Raw genomic sequence first — 21,748 nt, 5'->3', positions numbered from 1 at the left:
TCGGTTAGCCATGGGTAGGTACCAGAAGATTGGAGGACAGCTAATGTTGTCTCTTCGTTCAAAAAGGGCAGTAGGGTTGAGGTACAGAAACTACAGGCCAGTGAGCCTTATGTCAGTGGTAGGTGACTAGAGAATATTCTGAGGGACAGGGTTTATATTCACTTGGAAAGGCACGGACTGATTAGGGGGAATCAGCATGGTTCTGTGCAGGGCAATCGTGTCTCATAAATCTAATTGTGTTGTTTCAGGCGGTAACTAAGAAGATTGAAGAAGGCAGAGAGGTAGACGAGGTTCACATGGACTTTAGTTAGGCTTTTGACAAGGTTCTGCATGGTAGGCTGGTCCAGGTTAAGGCACATGGATCTAAGACAAGCTGGCTAATTGGATCCAAAATTGACTCAGTGATAGGAGAAGGGGGAAGCAGTATAAGGATGTCTTACTGGGAGACTGTAACAAGTGGTGTACTGCAGGGATTGGTGCTGGGACCTATGTTGTTTGCAATATACATATAAATGACTTAAATGAGTATTAGGTGGACTGATGTGTAAATTTGCAGATGACACAAAAATTGGTGGAGTTGTAGATAGTGAAGAAGGTTGTCTTAGGATACAGCGGGACACAGATCAGCTGGACAGTTGGGCCGAGCGGTGGCAGATGGAATTTAATCCAGACAGGTGTGAGGTGATGCACTTTGGGAGGTCAAATTCTGGTAGGACACACAGAGTAAATGGCAGGGACCTTAAGAGCGTTCTTGTACAGAGAGACCTTGAGGTGCAAGTCCAGAGCTCCCTGACAGTGATGACACAGGTGGATAGGGCAGTGAAGAAGGTATTTGCAATGCTTGCCTTCATAGGCTGAGACATTATAAAAGTTGGGATGTCATGTTGCAACTGTACAAAGCAGTGGTCCGGCCACACCAGGAGTATTGTGCATAGTTCTAGTCGCCCAGCTACAGGCAGCGTGTAGGGGCAATGGAGAGAGGGCAAAGGAGTTTGAGCAGGATGTTGCCTGGAATGGAAGGCTGTAGTTACAAGGAAAAATTGGACAGGCTGTGTTTGCTCTCACTGGGACGTAGAAGATTGAGGGTAACCTTAGAGAGGTTTGTAAAATTATGAGAGGCATAGATGGGATAGATTGAATCTTTTTCCCAGGGCAGGGGAGTCTAGAACTAGAGGTATAAGGGGAGAGGAGAGAAATTGAAAGGAGACCTGAGGAGCAGGGTTTCCACTCAGAGGGCGGTGGTGATCTGGAACCAGCTATCAGAGGAGGTTGTGGTGGCAGATACAATTACAACGTATAAAAGGCATTTGGACAGGAAAGGATATGGGCCTAATGCAGGCAAATGGGATCAGCGTAAATAGGCATCACGGTCAGCATGTACAAGGTGGGCCGAAGGGCCTGTTTCTGTGTAGCACCGTGGGCAGGCAAGGTAGTGTAGCGGTTATCGTAAGGTTATTACAGCACCAGCGACCCAGGTTCAATTCCCACCACTGTCTGTAAGGAGTTTGTACGTTCTCCCCGTGTCTGCATGGGTTTCCTCCGGGTCCTCCTGTTTCCTCCCACATTCCAAAGACGTACGGGTTAGGAAGTTGTGGGCGTGCTATGTTGGCGCTGGAAGTGTGGCGACACTTGCGGGCTGCCCCCCAGAACTCTCTACACAAAAGATGCATTTCACTGTGTGTTTCGATGTACATGTGACTAATAAAGAAATCTTATCTATGATTGTATGACTGTCTGATTCTATGATCTTCTCATTTGCTGAGCTTTTAGCGATGCAAGCTAATTAGTAGAAGTTACAGGCTGATTGCAGGAAGCAGCACCAGTGTGTGGGGTTCATCCACTGCTACAAGTCACAATCTTTTAGAAAGTTGGCGAGGTTCCTTTGCTTGCATTTCTTCTTCCAGCTGTACCTGCAGAAATAAAACCTGTGGCTCAGGAACAAAATATGGAATTGGGTTGTCCGGCAACTACTCCCTTCTCTCCTGCCATTGGGGCTGAGGGTATTTTCTGGTCTCTCCTGAGTGCATCTGTCCAGTACAGACTTCTGGCACCTACAATCGGTCTCACAGCACCTGATGGGTGTGCTGGCAGTTAAAACCCTGACACCAAGCCACATGAACAGACATTAGGTGTCCTGAACTAGACCATCAAAAACCTGCAGATACTGGAAATCTGAAACAAAAACAGAAAATGCTGGGACCACTCAGTGGGGTGAAATGATGAAAGGCAGTTACGTCAGGTTAATTTCTTAGTGCAATGTGTTGATATAGTCTGTGTAACGTTGTGTAGTCTGGTGTGTCAATGAAGACAGGAAAGCGAATAGGGATAGCTGGCAAAATTAGCCAGTCCTCGTACCAATTGGAAGAAGGAGTGAGTATCTGACGTTGGAGAAGTGAGCTGGGACTTTAGTTATTGGAGCATAGGAGAATGAGGGGTGATCTTATAGAGGTGTATAAAATCATGAGGAGCATTCATAGGGTGAATGCACACAGTCTTTGTCCCAGGGTTGGGGAATCAAGAACTAGAGGGCACAGGCTTAAGGTGAGAGGGGAGGGATTTAATGGGAACTCGAGGGGCAACTTTTTCACTCAGAGGGTGCTATGTATGTGGAACGAGCTGCCAGAGGAAGTGGGTGAGGCAGGTACAATAACAACATTTAGAAGGTACTTGGACAGGTACATGGATGGGAAAGGTTTAAAGGGATATGGGCCAAACGTGGGCATCTTGGTCAGCATGGAATGGATGGGCCGAAGGGCCTGTTTCCGTGCTGTATGACTCTAAGTGGATATTAAGTTCCTGCAGGCTGCAATGTGTGCAGATGGAAGACAAGGTCTTGTTTCTTGAGCTTACGTTGGGCCTCATTATTCCAGTGCAGGGGACCACTGCCAGAGACGTTGGAGTGGGAGTGGGATGGGGAATTAAAGTGACAGGAGACCAGAAGATGAAGATCACACAGAGCATGAATCTTGACTGCACCATTGTTTCACCCTATTACAGACATCCCCACTGCTTCACCCATCACCCTCCCCCTCATCTTCATCTGCTAGCCACACTAACCTTCCCTCTTTCCCAGTTCTGATGAAGACTCCAGACCTGAAACATTCACCCTGTTTCTCTCTCCACAGATGCTGCCTGACCTGCTGAGCATTTCTTGCATTTTCTGTTTTTATTTCCAGAGCTCAGTCCCTTTTAATGGGGTATCTTACGGGGGAAAGAGGTGAGCTTTAAGGAGCAAATTCCAGAATTTAGGATATTGAAGGGAAGTCCAGATGAGAGGTACAGTCTGGGGGGAGCTGGTGAGAAGTGGGGAGAACAAAAATAGGATTCGTGTAGGATTTATGTAAATATGTGGTTGTAGATCAGCGTGAACTGAATGGGCTGAAGGTCCTGACTGGTTGCATCACGATCTGGGATGGCAATTCGAATGCGCAGGAACGCGAGAAGCTGCAGAGAGTAGTGGACTCAGCCCAATACATCGCGGGCACATCCCTCCCCACCATCGGGAGTATCTACAGGAGGCGCTGCCTCGAGAAGGCAACACCCATCATCAAAGATGTCTCACTGACCAACCCGTGGTCTCACTTGCTAAGAAGTGCTTCCTTGTTCCAAAAGCCACCTTTTCCCTAAGCTCTGTAGGATACTTTTTAAATTAAAGACGTAACCATGATGGCATCACAGTTCCTAGTGCAAGGCTGCAGTGTTTACAGACGTTGCTCCCAAGAATCTACTGATTCCCAATTCACATGGTATTCAAACACAGCTCCAGGCAAAAGATCAAGGTCTGACTTACCAGGCATTCATTCCTTGTGGCATAACCACTTTCTTTACACATTCAATGTCATCGGCAATATTATCATTGATAAAATCTATATGAAAAAAACAAAGTAGTGTTGAAGTGAGTGAGATCAATGTTCCTGTGTGAAGTCGGTGCTGATTTCTGTAGCTGCTTAGTTTGTAGTTCGGCTCCATGATTCCTGAAGAACACAGAATAATTTTTGACGTCACTGGTTTGTCCCAACCTATTTCATATCTGTGTTCTCTTGAGACTGCTGATACATAATGCACATGGTAATCGTTATCAAGGATCCCCACCACCTGGACCATCTCCACCTTGCTGATACCGTCAGGCAGGAGGTACAGAAGCCTGAAGTCCCACACCACCAGGTTCAGGAACAGCTACTTCCCTTCAACCATTCAGTTCTTGAACTGACCTGCACAACCCTAACCCTACCTCAGCAACGGAACACTACAGCCCACCTCTTGCACTGCCTATTGTGTTTTTTTTACACTAATGTCTTGTTTTGCACAGTCTTTTTCTTCACTGTGTTGTATAATTTATGTATAATTGATGTTCTGTGTGTTGTCTGTACCTACATGCCTGTGATGCTGCTGCAAGCAAGTTTTTCTTTGTAGCTGTGCCTCGACTTGTCTTGACCTGGCTAATTGTACCCGCATCTTAAGCTTTCTCTGACAGCTTGTTCCATATACCCACCACCCTCTGTGTGAAAAACTTGTCCATCAGTTCCCCCTTAAGTCTTTCCACTCTCTCAAACCTCTAGACTCCCCTACCTCGAGATAAAGACTGTGCACATCCACCGTATCTATGTCCCTCATGATTTTATAAACCATGGTTTCATAAAGGGTAGGGCAGTGGATGTTGTATATTTGGACTTTAACAAGGCCTTCGACAAAGTCTCACGCAGCAGGCTGGTCTGGAAGGTTAGGTCCCATGGAGTCCAGGGAGAGCTGGTTCGGTGGATACAAAATTGGCTCGGAGGGAGGAAGCAGAGGGTGGTGGCCGAAGGCTGTTTCTCGGAATGGAGGCCGTTGACTGGTGGCGTGACGCAGGGGTCGGGGTTGGGACTCTTGTTATTCATTATTTATGTAAATGATTTGGATGCGAATGCACAAGGCTTGATCAGTAAGTTTGCAGCTGACATGAAATTAGGAGGTGTTGTTGATCGTGAAGAAGGTTATCGTAGATCACAGGGGGATCTTGATCAGTTTAGGGAAGTGGGCTGAGGAGTGGCAAATGGATTTCAATACAGATAAGTGTGAGGTGATGCACTTTGGAAAGTCAAACCAGAGTAGGGCTTATACCGTGAATAATGTGGTAATGTGAGTACAATGGAGTGCAATGGAACAGAGGGACTTAGGAGTACAAGTGTATAGTTCATTGAAAGTGACGTCACAGATAGACAGGGTGCTAGAAAAGGCATTTAGCACACTGGCCTTCATCAGTCAGGGCACTGAGTAAAGTTGGGACATTACATTGCAGTTATATAAGTCGGTGGTGAGGCCGCACTAGGAGCACTGTGTACAGTTTTGGTCGCCCTGTTATAGGAAAGATGTGGTTAAACTGGAAAGAGTGCAGAAAGGATTTACGAGGATGTTGCCAGGACTCGAGGGCCTGAGTTATAGGGAGAGGTTGGCCAGGCTGGGTCTTTATTCCTTGGAACATAGGAGAATGAGGGGTGACCTTATAGAAGTATTTAAAATTATGAGGCATAGATAAGGTGGACGGTAACAATCTTTCCCCAAGGTAGGGGAATCCAAAACTAGGGGGCATAGGATTAGGGTGAGAGGGGAAAGATTTAAAAGGGACCTGAGGGGCAACTTTTACACTCAGAGGGTGGTGAGTATATGGAACGAGCTGCCAGAGGAAGTGGGTGAGGAAGGTACAATGGTATCATTTAAGAAGCACTTGGATAGGTACATGGAGAGGCGGGACTTGGAGGGAGATGGGCCAGGAAATTGGGACTAGCTAGGTGGGCACCGTGGTCAGCATGGACTGGTTGGGCCGAAGGGCCTGTACCCATGCTGTATTGCTCTGTGACTCTATGACTCTATAAGGTCACCCTTCAGCCTTCTTCACTCCAGGGAAAACAGTCCCAACCTGTCCAGTCTCTCCTTATAACTCAAGCCCTCCAGTCCCGGCAACATCCCCGTGAACCTTTTCTGAACCTCTTCCACCTTAGTGATGTAGTGAATGCATGTTGTACTTTACCTACCAAATTTTGCTCCATTTAATTCAATCCCTCTGTACTGCACATCTCATGACTCACAATGGAGTTGGACCCATCTCCTGCTGAGCCTGTTCCCAGCTCCTGGCGTGTTCCTGATCACTCTGCACATCACAGTGAGTAACTAATACATAAGGGGGGTGGGCTGCCCCTGTTCTCTACTGGCTATCCCACAGCTGAGCCGAGTATTAACAATATGGGCACCTCCAGAGAGAAGACATTGAGGATCATACCTATCCTCCTCACCAACAACACCTCACCAGCAAGGAGGAGGGTGGGGGGGGGCACAATATATGGGCAGGGGACAGACTATAATGGACAGTGAAGAGGATTACCTAAGATTACAACAGAATCCACTGGGGAAGTGGGCCAAACAATGGCAGATGGAATTTAATTCTGACATGTGCAAGATACACTTTGGTAAATTAAACCAGGGCAGGACATACACATTAAATGGAGGAGTGTTGTCGAACATAAGAGACCTAGGGGTACAAGTCCATAGTTCCCTGAAAGTGGCGACACAGGTAGACAGGGTGGTGAAGAAGACATTTGGCACGGTGGCCTTCATCAGTCAGGGCAGCGAGTAACAGAGTTGGGATGGCATATTACAACTGTATGTCATTGGTGAGACCACACTTGGAGTATTATGCACAGTTCTGGTTGCCCAGCTATAGAAAAGAAGTCATTAAACTGGAAAGGATGCTGGAAAAATTCACAAGGACGTCACCAGTACTGGAGGGCTTGAGTGACAAGGAGAGACTGAATGGGCTGAGACTCTTTTCCCTGGAGTGTAGGAGGCTGAGGGGTGACGTTATAGAGCTTTATAAAATCATGAGGGTTGTAGATCAGGTAGAGGGCATAGGTTTAAGGTGAGACAGGAAAGATTCAAACGGGACCTGAGGGGGACCTTTCTCACCCAGAGGGCTGTGGGTATATGGAACAAGCTGCCAGAGTAAGTGGTTGAGGCAGGTACAATAACAACATTTAAAAGACACTTGGACAGGTGCATGGATAGGAAAGGTTTAGAGGGATATGGGCCAAATGCAGACTAGCTCAGGAAGGCACCTTGGTCAGCATGGGCGAGTCGGGCAGAAGTGCCTGCTTGCGTGCTGTGTGACTCTATAACTCTACACTTTGGGGAAATTCAGGCAATCACAACAGTGAAACGTTTCAACGAGGAGTTGAGCCTCTTACCCAGGCAGCTCTTTCCACATGTGTTCTTTGAGTGCCTCCTGTTCTGGGTCAGTGGATCATTGCACCAGCCCATGCTGCTGATCTGGAAAAGCCCATAGTCCGAGGAGACTGTCTTCCCACCTCTCCGGTTGTGTCCAATCACTCTCGTGTTATAGTTGCTTTCGTGTTCAACCAAGCAAACCCCTGAAAAAGAGGCAAAAGGCTTTGAATGTGTTCCATATTTCCCATGCCTCCCCACCACACAAGCTCCCTCCAGATGCACTCCCATGACCCGCTGTGTACAATCTGGGTCTCCCACACTCAACGATTCAGGAACAGCTTCTTTCCCTCCACCATCAGATTTCTGAACGGTCCATGAACACTACCTCGTTATTCCTTTTTTTTGCACCAACAAAATTATTTTTGTAATTTATAGTAATTTTATGTCTTGCACTGTACTGCTGCTGCAAAACACACATTTCCCATCATATGTCAGGGATAATAATCTGATTCTGAACTCATCACACAAATTTAATCAGCTGGTACCTTTCCTACTGTCACTTGCCCTGATCATGTACAAGCTGAGATCGTTTGAGCAGTGCCCTGAGCTGAAGTCAGGTCTTCCTGACCAGTTCACCACTGCAAGCAATGAACAACCCATCCAGGCAAACAGTGCATTTAACACTGATGCAACCTATCAACATCAGTGGTGCTGAGGTGGAGATAGTTGAGAGCTTCAAGTTCCAAGACGTAACTATCACCAACAATCTACATTGATGCTACGGCCAAGAAAGCTCACCAACATTCTACTTCCTCAGAAGGCTAAGGAAGTTCGGCATGTTCCTGATGACACTCACCAATTTTTACAGATGCACCATAGAAAGCATCCTATCTGGATGCATCAGGGCTTGGTATGGTAACTGCTCTGCCCGGGACCACAAGAAACTGCAGAGAGTTGTGAACGCAGCCCAGTCCATCACACAAACCAGCCTCCCCTCCACTACCTTGGTAAAGCAGCCGGCATAATCAAGAACCCCCACCCACCCGGGACATTCTCTCTTCTCCCCTTTCTCATTGGGCAGAAGAAACAAAAGCCTGAAAGCACAAACCATCAGGCTCAAATACAGCTCCTATCCCCCTGTAATCAGACTCTTGAATGGACCTCTCCTATGCTAAAGCTTTTCTCTTTGCTTTTCCCTTGTGTTACCTCGATGTACTTATGTTTTGAAATGGTCTGTCTGGATGGCTTGCAAAACAAAGTTGGTATTGGTATTGGTTTATTATTGTCACTTGTACCAAGGTACAGTGAAAAGCCTGTCTTGCATACCGATCGTATAGGTCAATTCATTACACAGTGCAGTTACATTGAGTTAGTACAGTGTGCATTGATGTAGTACAGGTAAAAACAATAACAGTACAGAGTACAGTGTTACAGCTACAGAGAAAGTGCAGTGCAATAAGGTGCAAGGTCACAACGAGATAGAACGTGAAGTCATAGTCCATCTCATCGTTTTTCACTGTACCTCAGACAATAATAAACCAATTACCAATTAAAGATGAATTCTTGATCTCCCAATTGTCTTTACACTTTATTTGTCTACCAGCACTGCACTTTCTCTGTAACTGTAAACATTATTCTACATTCTGTTTTCTTGACTACCTCAATGTACTAATGTATGGCATGATGTACAAACAAAAAATCTTCACTGTATCTAGGTAAAGATGACAATAATAAACCAATACCAATTACCAATGAAGTCATCACAAGTGTGATCGGAGGCTGCAGAGGTGAGGATGTTTAATGAATGAGACTCACAGTTTGCCAGGCTATAGCCACGATGACCATCCAGTCCATTTTTGTGTAAAAGGTGGGCCAGTTCACATTTCTCAAAGACGTACGGGGCTGCACCAGTGACCAGGGCACTGAGGAGAACAAAGGCTTTCAACATCTCGGTCACTGCACCAGATCCCTGCTTTAGACTGGAAAATGAGTTCATCCCCTCTGCTACGAGGTCAGGAGGCTGGGCCCCACCCATCGGTCCCCGTCCTTATCACACGCAGGGGACAAAACCTCTGTTAAACAGAGACTGAACTCTGAATGTTATCTGGATTTTTTTTCCTCTCACTTGTCGAGAACATGAGATTTCCAGGAATGTTTGGTGTTTTTTGCCTCCATGTCCTGCTTTTCCTGGAACCAGTGTTTCATTATCAGAAACTGAGGAAGACCTTGAGCAGATAGAAACTTAAATCTTAAACTCCTCCGATGGTCATGGCCAAGTTCAAGATCAAGCAAATTGGAAACCAGCTGCTTTTCCTTGGACTCTTTCATGTAGAAAAAACACCCTGCTTCACAATAACAGGCATGGAGCCCTTGGAACCCTTGGGTGTCCAGGTGAGAGACATGGTGGACTCTTGGCTTCTCACCAGGGTACAGGGTTTAAACCCTACCAAGGAGGACTCTCTCTCTCTCTCTCTCTCTCTCTCTCTCTCTCTCTCTCTCTCTCTCTCTCTCTCTCTCTCTCTCTCTCTCTCCCTCCCTCCCTCCCTCCCTCCCTCCCTCCCTCCCTCCCTCCCTCCCTCCCCCCCCCCCCCCCCCAGGGTAACTTTTGGGATTAACATGGGACCCATAAATTCCACCCAGGTAGAGTGGGGGTGGAGGGATGGAGGATCTTGATGGCCAGAAAGGGGTGGGGGGCAGTTTGGGATGGGCTGTGCTCCTTTTGCCGTTTTTTGTGAGTGGACTAGGACGTTCTGAGTTCCAATCCCATAACTTCGGAGTGCCATGTGCCAGGAGTCAGTGGGCAATGTTATACATTTTGGAGGAGACTTTGAGGACATCCTGGAATCTGTCCCATTATCCACCTGTGACCTCTTACCAGGGTGGAGTTCAGAATAGCCCCCTTCAAAGCCTCAGCCCACCCCAGACGACGTCCCACTTACTGCCAAACAGGTAAAATGAAGGAAATGCCTCAACCGCTTTTCACACAGAAAGCTCCCACCAACAGCAAGCCAACGCGTGTCAGATAAACTCCTTCGGTGAAGAGGCCACAACACGTCTGGTCGTCACACAACGCCGTGAGCTATCTGCCCATTGGTGTGTCAGCTCATGGACCTCGTCCAGATGGCAACGCCAACAACCCGTCACTCCCTCAGTACCGCCCCTCCCACAGTGCCTCATCCTGATGCAAGGGCTCGACCTGAAATGTGATCTGTCCCTTTGCCTCCACAGATGCTGCTTGACCTGCTGACTTCCTCCAGCACATTGTTTGTTGCTCCAGATTCCAGCATCTGCCTCTTCTCCTATAGAATTGGGAACGATGTACTGCTGTGGATTGGGAAAAAACCAAAGGGTGGGGATAAACAGATTCTTAGGCTGGGGGGCTGTGACTGCAGGACTTGGTGCTTGGGACACAGTTATTCACCACCTGCATCAATGATTTGACAGAGGGAAACAAATGCCACACTTCCAAGTTTGATGATTACATGAAACTAAGAGGGAACGTGGATAGTGGTGAGGGTGTGAAAGAGCTTCAAGGAGACATAGTCAGAGCTATACAGCACCGAAAACAGGCCCTTCAGTTCAACACATCCAGGCCGACCGAGTTACCCAACTGAGTGAGTCCCACTTACAAAGTCAGGCTGAGCGAGGGAACAACCACATGGCAGATGTGAAACGTGCTCCCCACCAGCAGGAAATAAAGCAGAGATTCTGAGGGGCTTTTAAATGGAGAGAGACTAGGAAATAATGATGTTCAAATGTTGTGTCCTTGGACACAAATGACTGAAAACCAACAGGCAGATGCAGTGGGCAACAGGGCAATAAGGGTCTTCAGAGTGGCTTCCTGGGGCAGCATGTTCTGGGACCAAGGAGAGAGCAGGTTGTACTGGACGTCTTTACAACGAGATAGGTTTAATTAATGACCTCATAATGAAGGTGAACCCAGGTAGCAGCGATCACAATGTAATTGCACTCAGTTTGAGGGAGAGACTTGCATTTTAAACTTAAGTAAGGGCAAGTATGAGGGTATAAAACAGAGCCAGTTCAAGTGAGGTGGCAAAGGAGGTTAAGGGATCAGTCAATGACGATATTTAAAGGGATCTTTCAGAATGGACAGAGTAGACACATTCCAATGAGATGGAAAAATTCCAAGGGGAGGACATACTGTCCCTGGTTAGCTCATTTCCACCACCTCTAATGAGGTTGCGTCCCCTTGCACGCCTGCCCCTCCCCTCTCAGCATCCTGAAAACACTGCCCACTCCCTGGTCCACTTTTCCATCTCCACCAGCCTCTCCCCTTCCCACGACACTTTCTCACGCAGCTGCCAGAGGTGCAACACCTGCCCGTCCACCGCCTCAAGGAACACGAGAAGTAGACACTGGAGGTGGCCATTGGAACCTGCTCCCCTGTTCAGTAACGTCATGGCTGGTCCTGGTTCTCGTCCCTCTCAGTGGCCAATTCCCACGCCCTCTGGGCTCCTTAGTTTCTGATATCAGCACCAGGCACAGCATCTGTCCAGAAAAGTGTGCCAAGTCATCTTCTAGAGTCATATGTCATGACTCATCCATGCCGACCAAGATTCCTATCTAACCTTCTCCCATTTGCCTGTGTTTGATCTATATCCCTCTAAATCTCTCCCATCCATGTACCTGTCCAAGTGTCTTTTAAATGTTGTTAATGTACCTGCCTCACCCACTTCCTCTGGCAGCACGTTCCACATACTGACCACCCTCTTGGTGAAAAAGTTGCCCCTCAGGTTCCTATTAAGTCTCTCCCCTCTCACCTTCAACATATGCCCTCTAGTTCTTGATTCCCCAACCCTGGTAAAAAGACTCTGCGCATTCACCCTATCTATGCCCCTCATGATTTTATAAGATCACCCCTCATTCTCCTGCTTAGAACCCTGGACTACCCAACACCCTGGAAGTCCCACCCAACATCAGTCAGGAGTCCACAGCTGCAGGATGAGCTACAGAAACCTGAGGAGCCTTCTTTGACAGGGCCTCGTAAACTGGAAAAGATAATGGCAGTCAGTGTGGAGCACCACCTATCATCACACACCACCTCGACTTGGAAATAAATCGCCCGTCCTTGACTGGGTCGAACTCTGGAACTGCCTGCCCTGCGGGAGCACCTTCACAATCTAGTGGTCAAAGAAGGCAGACTATCAGCATCTTCTCAAGGGCAACTGGAGATGGGTAATTAATGTTAGTGAAACCTGTGAAGGACAGCTTCTATCCCGCTGTTATCCGACTTGAACAGACCTTTCATATGCTAAAAGAGGAATTGTTGATCTCCCAACCTACCTCCTCACAGCCCTTGCACTTCATTTGTCTCCCTGCACTGCACTTTCTCTGTAACTGCAACACTACATTCTGCAGACACAAGAGACAGCAGATGCTGGAAATCTGAAGCAACACCCAAAGTGTTGGAGGAACTCAGCGGGTCAGGCAGCATCTGTGGAGGGAAATGGACAGTCAATGTTTTGGGTGGAGACCCTTCACCTGGACTGGAAAGAAAGAGGGGAGATAGCCGGTATAAGGAGGTGGGGGGAAGGGGTGGAGGAGGCCGTGGACATGTCGGTGTGGGAATGGGAAGTGGAATTAAAATGGCTGGCCACCAGGAGATCCCAGCTGGTATGGCAGACAGAGTGAAGGTGCTCAATGAAGGCAGACATGTCTGTCCACGGCCTCCCCCACTGCCAGGTTGAGGCTAGACGCAGATTAGAGGAACAACACCTCATATTCCACCTTGGTCGTCTCCAACCTGACGGCATCAACATCGATTTCTCTAACTTCTTGTAACCACTCCCCACCCTCCCTTTTTCCCCCCTTATCCCACCGGCCCCCTCACCCCACCTCTTTCCCCTCCCCCACCCTCTCAATCTGCCCATCACCCACACACTCCTCCCACTGGTTCCCCTCCCCACCTCCCTCCCTTTATTCCATGGTCCACTGTCCTCTCCTATTAGATTCCAGCTTCTTCAGCCCTTTGTCATTTCCACCTATCACCTGCCAGCTTCTTACAACATCCCCACTCACCCCCCATCTGCCTATGAACCCCCTCACCCGCACCCACCCTTCACCTGCCAGCTCTTGCTCCACCCCTTCCCCCCACCTCTGTATACCGGCTATCTCCCCTCTTTCTTTCCAGTCTCGATGAAAGGTCTCGACCCGAAACGTCGACTGTCCATTTCCCTCCACAGATGCTGCCTGACCCGCTGAGATCCTCCAGCTCCTCTGTGTGTTGCAACACTATATTCTGCATTCTGTTTTGCTTTTGCACTACCTCGATGTACTTATGTACGGAATGATCTGTCTGGATGGACACAAACAAAAGCTTTTCCTTGTACCTTGGTACACAAACAATAACAAACTAATACCAATACCAAGTAAAATCAGAATGAAACACCCAAGACCTGATATTTTCTGAATTTATTTATTAACTAACTCTCACGTAAACTGGTGTCAAACAACCAGAACAAGGTGACAGTACCAAAGTTTAAACAGTAACTGTAAAATAATTGCAGGGGGTTATTTTTTGAATTTGTTCTACAATACAATAGTTGAAGATTACAAGCAAAGAAAAGGCACTGACGCAGTTTAATGGCTCCCATGGTAACGTCTCTCTCTCTCTCTCTGACACGTCAGGATCTGAGGGGATAGTGTAGACGCAGAGAGGAAGTTTCCCTTGATCTCAAATTTGGGGCCATAGTTTCAGAAGAAGAGGTCACCCATTTAAGGCAGAGATGAGGAGGAATCCTTCTCAAGGGTTGGTGCCCTGTACAGTTCTACAGTGTCAGACAGACTCTGTGGCAGGATTGCCACGGTCTGGCCCTTCTGCTAACTGCACAGAATGGGTTCCTGAACCTGCCTGGAGATCCCTCACTCCAAGTACTGGAGAGGTAAGGCCACACATCTCACAGTCACTCTCCCTCCTGCCAAAGGTGCCCAAGATGATGCCAAGAGGCTGAAAGCCAGTGTCTCTGGTTAAGTGCAGGTTAATGCGGTCTGTCACAATATTATGAGGTAACATCAGTGCAAAGCTAATTAGTAAAAACCACCATGTGGTGCAGAGATGAGCTGCTCCGATCAACAGTGCCATCGTTATAAGTTGCACCCTTCCACAAACTTATCAATGTTTTGTCCATTGCATCTGGTACTCCAGGCCACCCTGCAAAAGACAGAGGTGGGGTCAATGCGCGGAGATGTGAAGTGGCAACCTCATCCACACCACCCACCCTAATCACTCTTCTACTGACGGTTAGCAGCAGTTGTCACCCCCAGAGTTCACCACCTCCTCTCCCAATCCCTTGCTGAATCCACACATGCCCTTCAATAGAAGGGTGTCCTTCGCAATCCTTGTGACATACTGTCTCAAATTACTTGGGTTATTTTTCAAATTCAAACACATGCCTGAGCACATTCACACACTTATGCATGTGCACATTCATGCATACATGCACACAAACATACAATGCATGCATGTACACATACACATACCTGCATACACATGCATGTACAGACTCACAGATAAATGATCACAAACACACACATATGTGCACATTCACACATGCATGGACGCACACCTATGTGCATACATGTACAAACCTCCATGTACACATTCACACACATGCATGTATACATTTAGACACATGCACGTGCACATATACACATGCATATACGTGCACATGCATGCACATATTCACACATACATACACACATGGACACATATGCACTGCAGAACCTCGACACCTCCTCAGGTTTACCATTTCCTTAAGTGCTTTACCGTCATTCACCATGTCAGGGGTGTACCCTTAGCCACAGGGGTCAGGACAACTTCCTTTAATCAAAGGCTTTGGATCATTGCCACAGACACCTGTGGCTGCTCACTTGTTGAGTTCAATAGAGTTTGAGACACCCAAAGGATATGGGGATCAAAAACAGAAAAAGCCGGAAACACTCCAGGCAGTATCTGCGGAAAGAAAAACATTTAACGTTTCTGGTCTGAGATCATTCATCGGATCTGGGGTGGGGAACAGCCAGGGAAGTGGACAAGGCAGAGGGTCAGCTATGATCATATTGAATGGTGGAGCAGGCTTGAGGGACTGAATGACTAACTCCTGCTTCTTGTTCATATTCTTAACCCTTGTACTGCCCTCTCTCTCCCTTCACCCCGTCTCCTACATCCACTCTACATTGAGTCAAGAATGCGCGTCTCACCTAACAGGATCAAACTTGGTATCATGAAAACACTCATTACTAATTCATTATTACAAATTTCACTCTCGGTAAGGTCCTGAGCTTTGGTTTACACCTGATTTTTCATCATGTCAACTAAATGTACACGTAGTGGTAAAAGGAGTGTTTGCTGTACCAAGCTTTCATTCCAGGATGCAGAGTAACGATGGACTTCACACACTTGATATCATTGGTTAGGTCATCATCCAAAAAATCTGAAAAAATAGTTAAATATTACGTTAGAAGAAATGAAAGACTTTCTCTGCAGTCATATAGTCATACAGCACGGAAACAGGCCCTTCGGTCCACTTTGTCCTTGCTGACTAGTTGCCGACCTGAGCTAGTCCCAATGGCCTGCGTTTGGCCCATATCCCTGAATTGAATCAGAATCAGGTTTATTATCACTGACATATGTCGTGAAATTTGTTTTGCTGCAGCAGTACAGTGCAAGACATAAAAATTACCATAAGTTACAAAAAAATAACAAGTGCAAAAGAGGTAGTGTTCAAGGGTTCATGGACTGTTCAGAAATCTGATCTCTCTAAACCTTTCCTGTCCATGTAACTATCCAAATGCATCTTAAATGTAATTGTACCCGCCTCTACCACTTCCTCTGGCAGCTCATTCCATACACCCACCACCCTCTGGGTGAAGAAGTTGCCCCTCAGGTCCCCTTTAAATCTTTCCCCTCTCACCTTAAACCCATGCCCTCTAGTTTTGGACTCCCCTATCCTGGGGGAAAAGAAAACTGTGACCATCCACCTTATCCATGCCCCTCATGATTTTATAAACCTCTATAAGGTCACTCCTCAGCCTCTGCTCCAGGGGAAACAGCCCCAGCCTGTCCAATAACGGCCTCCAGTCCATGTGGTGCTGTGGAACCAGCATTCACGGATCAACTGGGGGAAGCATCAGCTCCTGAACCTCCTTCCATCGCTCGATGAGATCAGGGCTAATTGAAGTGTTAACCTGGTCTATCTCTGTCAATTCTTTGACTTTTAGAAGCCATGTCAGCTCTCCCAGTTAGCTGTTAAGTATTCCAATTGAGGAAGAGCAGAGGAGTTTAGGGTCTTTATTCATGGGAAAATAAAGCAGGTGACCTGGCCAGCGTCACATTGCAGTTTGTGGGGACTTGCTGTACTTGAATTAGCCACTGCAAGTCTCCTACCTGAGCTAGTCCCATTTGTCCGCGTTTCGCCCATATCCCTCTAAACCTTTCCTATCAGCTGCTTTTTAGAGTGTAGCCATTCCTGCAAAGTAGAAAGTGTGGTTGTCAAAATGGTGATGTTGGTTGCCCGAAAAATAACAGTGATGATGTCGGGAAGAACTGCACAATTCTGTACGGTTGTAGCAATTCCTTATACACTCCCCCAGTCTCCTACTTTTCTCTTGTCTTATCCCGCAACGGTTTGGAAAACTATCAGTGGGGCCTACCTCCACAGCTCATGCCACAGTTTCTCTTGGTAACCGGCGTCACCTCATCCAAACACCACCAGAAGCTGTTGATCTGAAAGAGGCCGCAGTCCATCGACAAGGCTTTGTTTTGGTTCCAGTTGATGTTTACCGCCTCGGTGTTGTACGTGCTTTCGTAGAACGCCGTGCACACCCCTTGTTCAAAACATAAAAGGAACAGTCCCCAATTAAACTGAGACGTGCAAGGCCATTCAGCCCCTTGAAGTGTTTCCAACATCTGAACAAGAGAGAGGTGACACATTATGTCAGGGCAAAGTGAGGACATACACCATAAATGGTAGGGCCCAATACACCTGGAGTATTGAGTTCATTTCTGGTTATCACTCTATAGGAGGGATGAGGTTGCACTGGAGAGAGTGCAGGCTGCACTACGTTGGACCTTGCTGTAATTATACAAGAGTCCAGTGGAACAACACTTGGGAGGAAAGATTTACTTGGAAGTGATGCGGTATTGCTCGATTCCTGAGCTGAGCAGCCCGTCCAATGAGAAGAGACTGAGGAAGGTGTAGATAGCGAGGAAGGTTGTCTAAGGCTACAGGCAGAGATATAGGTCAGCTGGAATGTTGGCCGGAGCTATGGCACATGGAAATTAATCCGGACAAGCGTGACATGACGCAAGGAAGGGTAGGGCGAACACAGTAAATGATAGGGCCCTAGGGTGTGCTGATAAACAGAGGGACTTTGGGGTACAAGTCTACAGATCCCTGGAAAAGAGTCAGCACAGGAGGATAAAGTGGTGAAGAAGAGACATGGCATGCTTGCCTTCATCAGCGGTGGTGCTGAATATTAGAGCAGGGTGCCCTGTTACAACACTGGTTAGGCCACACGGAGCATAGTGTGCAGTTTTGGTCACACACTATAGGAAGGATGTGATGTCACAATCAGGTATTTTCGGTTAACAATAAAACCTACTGGTTTCTGTCATAAATTGAACTAAATTGGTAACAAGAACATGGAACATAGAACAGCACAGGAACAGGCCCTTCGGCCCACAATGTCTGTGACGAACACGATGCCAATTGAACCTGCACACCTCCCTGCATGAGGTTGATATCCCTCCATTCCCTGCATGTTCATGCACCTGTCTAAATGCCTCTTAAACCTTGCTGTCGTATCTGCCTCCACCACCACCCCTGGCAGCTCGTTTCAGGCACCCACCGCTCTCTGTGTAAAAAACTTGCCATGTAAATCTTATTTAAACTTCCCTCCTCTCATCTTAAACCTGTACCCTCTAGTATTTGACATTTCCACCCTGGGAAAAAGACTCTGTCTACCCTATCTATGCCTCTCATCATTTTATAAACCTCCATCAGTTTGCTCTTCAGCCTCCGACGCTCCAGAGAAAACAATCCAAGTTTGTCCAACCTCTCCTGATAGCTAATACTCTCTAATCCAGGCAACATTCTGGAGAACCTTTTCTGAACCCTCTCCAGAGTCTCCACATCCTTCCTGTAATGGGGCAACCAGAACTGCACACAATACTCCAAATGTGGCCTAACCAATGTCTTATACAGCTGCACATGACTTTTATACTCAATGCCCTGACTGATGAAGGTATTTATACCAATACACCACCTTTCCCAACCTATCCACTTGTGTTGCTACTTTCAGGGAGCTATGGACCTGCATCCCAAGATCTCTCTGCACATCAATGCACCTAAGGGCCCTGCCATTTACAGTATACATTTGACCTCCTAAATGCATCACTTCACACTTGTCTGGATTAAACAATAAATAGTAATTGCATAGTCAAAGTCATTCATTGCCATGTTTTCAATGACCAAAGTTTACGGCAGTGTTGCCCAGTCACCTTAACAACAGGCAGATTCTACCACAAGCTTGCAGACAAATGTGATTGGTCAGTAATCTGCGCACAAGACCTGCCTTTCTGAAAGTTACTTTCTTACATGAAAATGCATGAATAAAATGTATTATCTATGCAATTATGAATAGGATTTCTGCGTGTTTTATTTTGGTTATTATTGTAAATCTCAGAAATTTAAGGTCTCAGCAGCTCTGGTTGCCCAGGAGAAGGTCTTCTTAACTCATTGTAGTCCGTGTGTGAAATTCAGGAAAGATGAGGTCCGCAGTTCCAGGACTTTGTCCCAATAACAATTATGGAATGGTTGCTACTTTACTGAAACAGAATGTGTGTCACCTTCAGTGCTAGGTCCCCGTACGTTTGCTATTCTTGTAGGTAGAGCTTATAGATCTGGGAGCTACTGTTAACATCAGCTCGGCAAGGTGCAGGGGGCAGGCAACTGCAACAGAAGTGAGGGGACAAAGGACTCTACAAAGGAATCCAGCCAGTTACTTCCGTACAAAGGAGGCCCTTGGAGTTACATTACATTCACTCACAGACTAGTGAGTGAAACATTTTCCAGATTTGATGCTTTAGATGTGCAGGAACAGCAATACTAAACTGTGTTCTGTTGGCTGGCTACAGATTAATTACTGCTCATTCCTATTTTACTTCTAATCCTAACCCTAATCCATCGGCATGGTGCGTTGCTTCAGGAAGGCTAACGGCATTGTCAAGGATGCCTGAAACCCCAGCCATTCCTTTTTCTGTCTCCTACCCTCTGGGAGAAGATACAGGAGCTTGAAAACCCAGACGTCCAGACGGAAGAACAGCTTCTTCCCCACTGCTGTCAGACTTCTGAACCCATCCCCTCTCTCACATCCCCTTCCCGGTGGGGCTGCCACGTTCTCCGACTCTTAACTCTACCTCTTCCGTTATTGTCACATTAGCATTTCTTTCTGCACCACCTCAGACTGCACTACAATCCCCGCATCATTCTGCTGTTTCGCTGAATTTATAGTTGTATTTACTATGACCATGTACTCTGAGAGCTTCATGTGAGCAAGGAATTTCGTTCCTTGGTGTAAGTGGGTATCATCATAGAGGCACAGTGCACAGGAACAATGGCCCAAAGAGTCCGTGCCAACCATCAGCCACACACTTACACCAATCCATTCTATTCTCCCCACAGTCCCCTCAACCCCACCCACCTACACACTGGGTTACAGCAGCCAATGAACCTACCCCGTCATCTTGAAATTCATTCATTATATTGATTTTAGAATTGAGAAAAAAACACCCTTATTTTTAAAAATAGTTACATTTTTTTTCAACATATAGTGAGTTATAACTTATTAACCAGAAGGAGTGTCATGCAAAGAATGGGGAGAGATGGCAGGCCTGATTGGGATTAAATTACGTATACCATGAAAGGTAGGGCACTAGGGAGGGCAATGGAGCAGAGGAGTACAAGTGCTCAGTTCATTGAAAGCGGCGTCACAGGTAGGCAGGGTGGTGAAAAAGGTGTTTAGCACACTGGCCTTCATCAGTCAGGGCACTGAGTACAGGAGTTGGGACATTATGTTGCAGTTGTATAAGTCGTTGGTGAGGCTGCACTTGGGGTACTGGGTACAGTTTTGGTCACCCTTTTATACGAAAGAGGTGGACACACTGGAAAGAGTGCAGAAAGGATTTACGAGGATGTTGCCAGGACTAGAGGGCCTGGGTTATAGGGAGAGGTTAGCCAGGCGAGGTCTTTATTCCTTGGAGCGTAGGAGAATGAGGGGCCACCTTATAGAAATGTTTAAAATTATGAGTGGCATTGATAAGGTGGACGGTAACAGTCTTTTCCCCAGGGTAGGGGAGTCCAAAACTAGGGGGCATAGGTTCAGGGTGAGAGGTGAAAGATTTAAAAGGGACCTGAGGGGCAACTTTTTCACGCAGAGGGTGGTGAGTATATGGAACGAGCTGCCAGAGGAAGTGGGTGAGGCAGGTACGACAGTGTCATTTAAAAAGCACTTGGATAGGTACATGGAGGGGCGGGGCTTGGAGGGATATGGGCAGAACGGAGGAAGTTGGGACTAGCTGGGTGGGCACCATGGTCAGCATGGATTGGTTGGGCCGAAGGGCCTGTATCCGTGCTGTACTGCTCTATGACTGTAAGTGGGCACTGTCACTTGGGTTTGCCCCAAAATGGAGACTCACAATCTTTCAGAGGGTATCCCATAAAACCATCTAATCCTCCATTCTTCAAAATACCAGCAAGCTCGCACTTCTCAAACACTTTGGCACTTGCGGTCACAAGAAAGATGCTCAGAGTTAGAACCGTTTTCATCCTGCTGTTCACCACCTGGTCGATGGTTCTCAGCAACTCTGCTGCTCCTCGGCGATTAGTTGTTGGTTGTCGAGATCTCCAAGGAAAGATAAAACAGGAACATGTTCTGTTATTGAGCAAAGGTACAATCTCATAGAACACTACAGCGCAGAAAACAGGCCATTCGGCCCTTCTAGTCTGTGCCAAAACTTTATTCTGCTAGCCCCATAACCCTCTAGACTTCTCCCGTCCATGTATCTATCCAATTTATTCCTAAAACGTAAGAGTGAGCCCGCATTTACCATGTCAGATGGCAGCCCGTTCCACACTCCCACCACTCTCTGAGTGAAGAAGTTCCCCCTAATGTTCCCCCTAAACCTTTCCCTTTTCACCCTAAAGCCATGTCCTCTCGTACTTATCTCTCCTAATCTTGGTGGAAAGAGCCTACTCGCATTAACTCTGTCTACACCCCTCATAATTTTGTAAACCTCTATCAAATCTCCGCTCATTCTTCTACGCTCCAAGGAATAAAGTCCAATGACCCCACACTGAAGCAAAATACTGCATCTGAAATAAGAACTCCAAATGTTGGAAGCACTCAGCAGCTCAGCCAGCATCTACAGAGAAAGAAACAGACTTGATGTTTGACGATGAGAGGTCATCATGCATTCCTCTCTCTGCCTGATCTGCTGAATATTTCCGGCACGCTCTGTCTTTGCTACACA

General features: G+C 47.0%; 1 protein-coding gene across 1 annotated transcript in view; it reads right to left on the bottom strand.

The window, feature by feature from the left end:
* Positions 1-21,044, bottom strand: part of LOC127570054 (lysozyme C-1-like) — a 49,876-nt gene extending 28,832 nt beyond the window's left edge. The window contains exon 1 of the mRNA XM_052015288.1: positions 20,915-21,044. Coding sequence (XP_051871248.1) covers positions 20,915-21,044 — 130 coding nt within the window. The remainder of the gene's footprint in view (positions 1-20,914) is intronic.
* Between the last annotated feature and the right edge of the window lie 704 nt (positions 21,045-21,748).

This window comes from Pristis pectinata, chromosome 4, assembly GCF_009764475.1.
Source record: "Pristis pectinata isolate sPriPec2 chromosome 4, sPriPec2.1.pri, whole genome shotgun sequence".
Classification (NCBI taxonomy): Eukaryota; Metazoa; Chordata; class Chondrichthyes; order Rhinopristiformes; family Pristidae; genus Pristis; species Pristis pectinata.
The sequence above is the reverse complement of the archived record's forward strand: the minus strand, read 5'-3'. Positions and strand labels throughout refer to the sequence as shown.